The sequence below is a fragment of the Austrofundulus limnaeus genome, unplaced genomic scaffold (assembly GCF_001266775.1).
Source record: "Austrofundulus limnaeus strain Quisiro unplaced genomic scaffold, Austrofundulus_limnaeus-1.0 Scaffold2052, whole genome shotgun sequence".
Taxonomy (NCBI): Eukaryota; Metazoa; Chordata; class Actinopteri; order Cyprinodontiformes; family Rivulidae; genus Austrofundulus; species Austrofundulus limnaeus.
This window is the reverse complement of record NW_013954454.1, coordinates 10,306-18,355: the sequence shown is the minus strand read 5'-3', so window position 1 is coordinate 18,355 and position 8,050 is coordinate 10,306. Positions and strand designations below refer to the sequence as shown.

Genomic DNA, 8,050 nt, shown 5'->3' with positions numbered 1-8,050 from the left:
GTGTATAGTACCACCCAATCGCTAGTAGAAAAGGGGCGGAGCTAGACTTTTTTCAAGGGGTGGCCGAAGTGTTTTTAGAGGTCACATTCAAATAAAAAAGCACTTTCATGATGGTCACAACAATTAATTCCAAATGGCTTTAATTCAGTCGTTTAAACAATATTGAGCTGAAATTTTCTGTAATCATAGCTAAGTATAACAAAAATAAATAAATAAATAAATAAAAAACACACTGAATGCTAGTCACAACTTATTATTCAGCCATGTTTAGACATTCAAAGCTGAAGATTAGTGTAAAATTAGTTGAAAATAATCTTTATCTAATTTTAAATGCTAATGAAAAATTCAAGCTAACTAAAATTTTATTTGGAGGTGGAACCTGGGGTGGCCAATCAGGTGTCAGAGGTGGCACTAGCCACCGTGGCCACCCCTCTGGCTCCGCCCCTGTTGTATAACGAGTTATATTGTGGGAAAAGATTTTAAAAAAAAAAAGACGCTCAGCTTTCTGCCGACCTGATTGGCCGTGGGCTCCTGAGAGCCGGTGTCCTTGTTGGTGAGCGTCCAGTAGAAGGAGGCGATGTCGACGCTGCTGCGCGCCTCGCTCATCAGACTGATCCACTCCTGGAAGATGGAGGGGTGCCCCACGCTGGAGTTAAACTCCATCCCCTCGGGGATGCTCTCCACCAGAACAAGCCTGGCACAGAAGTAGTGATTTTTTTTATTTTTTGACGTCTTATTTTTGGAAAATCATTCAAATGGTGAAAACATCAATGTTTGTTTGGACAGAGCATGAGGTTGTGTTGCTGCTGTTGTTCAGAAAAACGTTTGACTGCAGCTGTTTGTATGGTTTCACCAAGGTGTAAACACACAAGAACATGTCAGGGGTCTGGTTTGTTGAGTTTCTTTACCTGCAGGGGTCTGAGCAGGACTCGGCCTTTTCGCCAGCAAGAGAAACGCTGAGTCGAGGAGGGTCGGGGTGGCGATGGGAGGAGTCTGCTGGGGTCAGGAGGTTATAGAGCGCCACGGCAACAAGAAGCAGACACGCCAGGGAGGCCAGAGCCAGCAGACCCCTGGCGCACTGAGACCAGGACAAACCATGTCAGATTTACTTCTGAGTGAGAACGTTCATATTTGTGCTGCAGCTCACCGCCTGCGCTCTCCTGTTGGTCTCCGGCCTCCTCCACTCCATGTCCAGCAGCTACACACAACAACATAATCACTACACAACTTCTACACCGTTTCACACCAAACTGAAGGGAAACATTTATTCAAAACAATTAGTCAGGTCTGATGAGAAGTTCCTTAAAATGGAAACCACCAGACTGTCATTGTTTCTCATCTCTAAGCACATTTTTGTTATACGTATTTATCAGTAACTTCCTGTACTTGAAGTGGACTTTCCGAGTCTCATGACTCGCTTCAAAATAGGGGTGCCTTTAGTTATCGGCCCGATATCAGGGAATTATGACGTCATACTTATCAGTCCGATATCATAACAAACAGAACCGATAATATATGTACATGTTTGCCAGCGCGGCGGTGAGAATGCGTGTTTATTTTTATGGTTTTGGTCAAGCCGCTTACCATCAGACACGACCCGAGCAACGTTCAAGTTGCGTCGGAATAAACATCTTTCTCACTAGAAAAATAATTAGAACCAGTCATTTTATGAATTATTAATATTATTTTACCAATTAACTCTGTATGTTACACACAAACTTTATAATTATAAACATCGGAACAACTACTCCTAATTGAGAACATGTAATGTCCTTTATCTCCTGAATGCAGCACAGAGTCTGTCTGCTAAAATACTAAAAACAACAAGCCAGGGTTCAAGAACTCGTCGGGACTTGTATCATTGCTGAGGCTTTTGACAAATCCAATAAAATTACCAGAGAGTAGAGCTGGGCGGTATGACCCAAATTTTATATCATGGTATTTTCAACATTTACACCGGTTTCACGGTACATCACGGTATTTTTCTTTTCATCACAGGTCAGCTGATAATAAAATGTACAAAAACTGTTTATTAACTTTTCTATTTTACTGTACCTCTGTCTGTGTCGCCGTTTCCCTCCTCTACACGTCTTTTCTTCTCCTCCTGGTTGGAGACAGTAGTCACGCATTTTGGTCCAGTCGTGAAGGAGGAGGGTTAAGAAAAGATTATCGGGTCTGTTGTTTTATTTTATTTAATAAAGATTAACAGCAACTCACCTTGCACACCACTGAACTCAATTCCACTACAAAACTACATCCCCCGGCTTTTCACAATAGAAGCACGTTAAAGTCTCCAAGCGTCTCCACGTCTCCATAATAACGTTGCGTTTAATCTAACCGTGCACGTCACTGAAGAGGTGTTTACTACATTCAGCGATGGTGAAAACGGGATGTTTTTTATCATCAGTCAATATAAGCAGCGGAATCGCCACCCGCCGCTGCAACAAACTGCTCAACAATAACGTTAGCATGCTAACGCACATAGCGGTGCAACGAGGAAAAGTGTCCCCCGAGAAACAGTTCACTGGTAGCTGCGACGAAACGTTCCGCACGTGTTCAGGCTATTTAAATCGGTATGTTGTATTCAGAAAATTCATAATAAAAATTAAAAACGGTAATCTGTACGAACCGGTATACCACCCAGCACTACCAGAGAGGACGCAGATCTCAAGAATTTATCGATGGAAATGATGACAAGCAGCCGTTCACTCTCGTTAAAGACTGAAGCTTTTATCTCCTTAACCATGGTTTACCAGCTGAGCTGCTGCTCTCTCTCTGTGTGTGTGTCTGCCTGTAAGTATGATGCGGTCGTAATGCGTTCACATTTTGATTGACAGGTTATCATTTCTGCACTATTATCTCAGAAGCACTGTTTCAGGTAGAAAAATGTTTGAAATCATATATTAATAARAATAAAAACAAATGTACTTTGAATCTAACTCGTGTTGGTACATTATCTGTTTTGAACTTGTGGAATGACTTTTTCTCTTTTGTTTAAATCTGAGATCAGTGTTAAAAATCTATTTTATAATTAATGTACCTTATTTTTTTTAAAAATGGCCATTTGAGAAATTGATTTGTTTGATATATTTTAAGAAATGTTTGTTTGCTAAGAGTTTATTTAAAATAGTATAATTTACAGTGTCATTTGGTTTTGGTCTTTTTTATTTATGTTATGATCTTACCCATTTTTGACTCGACTTGAATGAATGAATGAATGAATTTATTAGGACAATGTGCAATTAAAACTTAAACATAAAAACATTTGATGCATTGCACCAGATTTAGCCTAAGGCTAATTTACATCTGTAGTCCTTATCTCTTGGCATGTTATTAGTTATCGGCCATTAGAAGGAGAAAGTTATCGGTATCGGTTCTTAAAATGAGTTATTGTGCATCTCTACTTCAAAACAATGACCCGATGAACTTTTATAATAAACCAATTATAAAACGGATTTTCTGCTCATATCTATATATTGTTTCTTTTTAGAACCATCAACTCATTTGTGCTCTGACCTTGGCTTATCAAAGCTGGTCTATAAAAACTGCACAAATAATGTTATTTTTTATATTTTTATTCATTATTTAATCCTTAAGTGCTCCTTATGTAAATATAAATATGACTGTAACATAGACAAATAACAAAAAGGATGATTTAACTGATTATTGTTTTATATTTGATGTAATAAATGAAACAAAGTGAAATAAATAAAGAGTTTTACTTTAGAACAAAACAATGAAATAAAAGAATAATAAAAAAAGAAAGGTACCTGGTTGTAAGGTATGTCTGCCTTCATGTTCACAGGTAGAACAAAGACTCACGGACCCCCGTCCCACGACAGTCAGCTCAGCTCAGATTATTCCCAGACCACTGCTCTGAAAGTGAACATGAGAAAGTCACGTGATGCTTCAATTCTCTGTGCTGTCCAAACCGAAACAAAAACTAAAATCACATTTAAAATGATTTTATTCTAACCACAGATCCTGATGTGTTTCCTCTGCTGCTCCTCCACAGACAAAGAGAAGCTTCCAGGTGTTTTCAGGCCAACATAAAGACAATCAGCTGCAGCTCAAACACCAGCTTCAACAGGTCGATAGGAAAAAAAAAAAGCTAAAACTAAAGAGGAAGTTTGGGATCTAAAATGCTGACAAACGCTACCTGGTTAAAAAAAAAAGAAAAACTTGTTCTGAGCTCAGCTCAGTCACGGGAATTTGTTTCTCAAACAGTCATGTGACCACTCAGCCTTCTGCTCTGAAGCATTTTGACTTCTCTAAAGTCACGCTGATGTTGAAAAACACAAGAAAATACATAAAAAACACACCTGATTTGGCAAGCTTGGCTAATTTTAGATTTTTTTATCCCATCTTCAACGTCTTTATTGTTGGACAAAATGTTCATATGCTGTCTAAAACAATTAATTAAAAACGGTTCTTTCAGAGGATACGTAGGCCCCCCTTCTCATGGGTTCACTACATGTGGGAGGGGCCGTAGGGGTCGGGTGCAATGTGTGATGGGCAGTGGTCAAAGGCGAGGACCCTGGCGGTCCGATCCTCAGCTACAGAAGCTGGCTCTGGAGACGTGGTACTGATTCATCATGGTGAAGAGAGCTGAGCCAGAAGGTGAAGCTCTCGGTTTACCAGTCGGTCTACGTTCCTATCCTCATCTATGGCCGCTGCTCCTCCACGTCGAGAGGAGCCAGTTGAGGTGGTTCATCTGGTGAGGTGTTCTGGACACGTCCCACTGGGAGGAGGCCCAGAGGAAGACCCAGGACACGCTGGAGGGACTATGTTACTCAGCTGGTCTGGGAACACCTTGGGATTCCCCCAGAGGAGCCGGTCCAAGTGGCTGGAGAGAGGGAAGTCTGGGTCTCTCTGCTGAGGCTGCTGCCCCCGAGACCTGACCCTGGATAAGAGGGTTCTTTCATACAGGACGTTTCTGAAGCAATACTGGACTCGAACCCGCAGCCTCAGCCTTATCAGAGGGCAGCACTGACCACTGAGCCACAGCTGCAGCGAGAAACGTACAGTAAAATCTGTGTGTGCACTTTGTCAAAAGAAACTAACATCATAGTTGAGAATAATGTCAAAACTATATCAGCAGATCATTTAAAGGTTAATATTAATAAACCGAGTTCAGAAAAGTAGGTCAAACTCACTTGTATGTGTGCTGTAAAAATCTAACAAACTAAAAAAAACTGATCAATAAAACGTAATTGTCAGGTAATTAATCAGGTTTCTGTACAAAATTTTAATTAAGTTTAAAACAGCTTAATACTTTCATATTTTTCATGTCCAAAAATGTCTTTTTGAGTATAAATTTGCATTGGATTTATTTTACATCACAATTCTTAAAACTTATTCAGATAATAAAATTATAAAATAAGCCAGACTTGCTGAATCATGATAATCAATTAAAACAATAAGAAAGTGTGCAAATATATTATAATCCGTGTTATATTTATTGCTAACAACTAAAAAGGTTTTAAAACACGTTTTCCCCCCAAATCTTTCACATAATTTCAGTTTAAATGTGGATATAAACAAAGCTGATTAGTTTGTGTGTGAATGGTGTCAAAAACAAACTAAACGTTTCTCAGACAAGGCTGTGAAAGTGACTTTATACTACTCAAACCTGCTCAGAATTACGAAAATAAAAACATAAAGACTTTATAGTTTGTGTTTAACAACAATAAAACAGTTTGGTTAACTTTTAACTCACATGATTAAAGCCGTTTGTTGTGGGAATAAGACTGCAAACTGCTGACAGAGCAAAACATTTTTAGCTAAGAAAGAGAAAAAAACACGTTAACTCACCTGTTGTAACACATCCAGCTCAGTGAAAACACCGTCAACAACAGCGTCCGGGTGTAATCCCGACACACAACAACATTTAAGGTCGATGTTCAGCTGCAAATACCGTGAAAATCCAAATAAAGCGCCTCATTTCAGAAAAGTTGCAGCTAGGAGGCGGTCACGTGACCTGAGCGGAACAGAGCAACCAGCCAATCAGAGCGGAACTCTTGCTGTCACGCATTCCTTCTAGTGATGTAGTTATAATTTCTGCCACAAGAGGTCACTGTGCGCACCTGGAAAAAAAAATGAATGGACAACATTTTGATTTTCGTTTTTTTTTCTGCTGCTGTTTTCAGTTTTACTTTTTATTTTTAACCCTTGAGGTCCACACCAAGAAAAACTCTATGAATTTTTTTTTTAGTATTTCTTATTTCCTTAGGTGGCTAATGACAACAATCAATGATGCTTTTATGACATACCCTTTATATTTTAAAATATTGACCTCTACCTAACGTTTGAGATTTCAGCTGGACGCTTCAGAAACGCAACTCTTTGTGAGGTTTGAATTGTCTCTATGGGAAGTATTACACAATACATTTTATAAAGTACCAATTCAACTGCTGCCTGAAACTCTAACATCAATCAGTTTTCTTAAAAACTTAAAGAGAAACAAGAACAAAAGACCCATCAAAGCTGTTGCCAGTTACTCATTAAGGTCACCATGGTCAGACAGAAACATGGATCATCAGGGTCAGATGATGATGATGATGATGTCCTCTGGATGAAGGTGTTCTGAAACATGAGGCCAAAGAAAATGAGAAAGTGCAGTAAGAAAATAATTCATATTGTCAGGTCTTTGAATCAAAATTACTTAATCCTGATCATTTACAGCCAGATGTTTTTTTAGAAACTAAACTTCTTGATGATCCTGTTGGATTTTCAGTTTCTTCAACAAAGTCTGTTGACTGAGGAGACAGTCAAGTAGGACGGCTGATTTATGAGAAATTAATCTGGAGTTATAATGAAATAACTTCCGATTTTAGAAAGAAATATTTTGTACATGGATGCAGTTTTCTGTAATATATACAAATTTATTTTCTATGTTTCTCATAATTTGAGAACTAAACATTTCACCGTTGATCTTCTAATATTACAGCTGATAAATTAATGATCAAATTAGCAAATAATGTTTTGTTTTATTCATGAAAGATTATGTATAAAATACCAGTAAATATAACAGTTTTATTGAACAAAGTGTAAAATAATAAAATATTGTTTGAGGTAATGTTCTGATGATCTTTGTGGAAAATAAAAGTAATAACTTTGAGACTTTCCAAGTGATTCCATGTGTGATGTGTCAGAGCTCAAAAACAAACAGTTAAGTTTTCAATGTTTATTTAAACAGAAACTCAAACTTTGGAAATATTTGACAAAAAAATCTTCATGTAAATAAAATCAGCAGTTAATACTTAGTCGAGGAGCAAACTTTTCACAGCAACACAAAAACAGTAATATTAACATCAAATCAACTGTAAACCATCAGAATCATAAACATCTGAACCGAACTAAAAGAATACTGAACTAATGCAGATCAGAACATTTCAGACATTTCTTCTTTAAATCTGATGAAATGTGTTGTGAAAGAAGGAAGAATCAGATGCATCATTTAGCTGAATGTGGCAGAGAATCCAATCATCTGTAAATGTTCCTGTTTCCTCTCAGTGAGGAGCTCTGATCCTGAAGATCCTGCTCTACTCGGTCCTGAAGGCTGCAGTCTCCTCCTCTCTGCAGCCTTCAGCTCTGGAACCATCAACATGATGCTTTTTCTCTGCTCCTGACTTCTGCCTGCTGCTGGCCTGAAAAAACATCAGCTTTTAGAATGACTGCAAGAAGCTTTCTAACTGAATCCAGCAGCATGATCCGTACAGTACCTTGAAGTAGAAGTAGAGGAGCAGGTTTGATCCCAGCAGACCCAGCAGGACCACAACTAGTCTGATGATCAAAGCAGTCACATACCCTGATTGGTTGGAGATAAATGAGTTAAAGAAAAAGTCCAGTTTTAATTCTAAATGGATCATTTCTACTGAGTCCAAATGAATCTGACAGTTTTCCTGCTGGACTCCATGAACTTACCTGAGACGGTGAGACTGAGCGGCTGGCTCCTGGAGGAGAACTCATGGGAGAAAACAGAGACGTGGTAAACACAGCTGTAGGTTCCTTGGTGGGTGTGGTCTGCAGCAGAGAACAGGAAGTGGGC

The 8,050-nt window shown here is 38.7% G+C and overlaps 1 protein-coding gene across 2 annotated transcripts in view; it reads right to left on the bottom strand.

Annotated features, from left to right (window-relative positions):
• pld3 (phospholipase D family member 3) overlaps positions 1-5,979 on the bottom strand; it is an 11,941-nt gene extending 5,962 nt beyond the window's left edge. The window contains exons 1-6 of one of the 2 annotated variants that reach the window (XM_014034321.1): positions 5,815-5,979; positions 3,977-4,081; positions 3,771-3,876; positions 1,148-1,198; positions 909-1,078; positions 514-694 (exon numbers count right to left, since the gene is read on the bottom strand). In XM_014034321.1, coding sequence (XP_013889775.1) covers positions 514-694; positions 909-1,078; positions 1,148-1,198; positions 3,771-3,797 — 429 coding nt within the window. In that variant the 5' untranslated portion in view covers positions 3,798-3,876; positions 3,977-4,081; positions 5,815-5,979. The remainder of the gene's footprint in view (positions 1-513; positions 695-908; positions 1,079-1,147; positions 1,199-3,770; positions 3,877-3,976; positions 4,082-5,814) is intronic. The other variant, XM_014034319.1, reaches the window with a different exon arrangement.
• Positions 5,980-8,050: the final 2,071 nt, after the last annotated feature.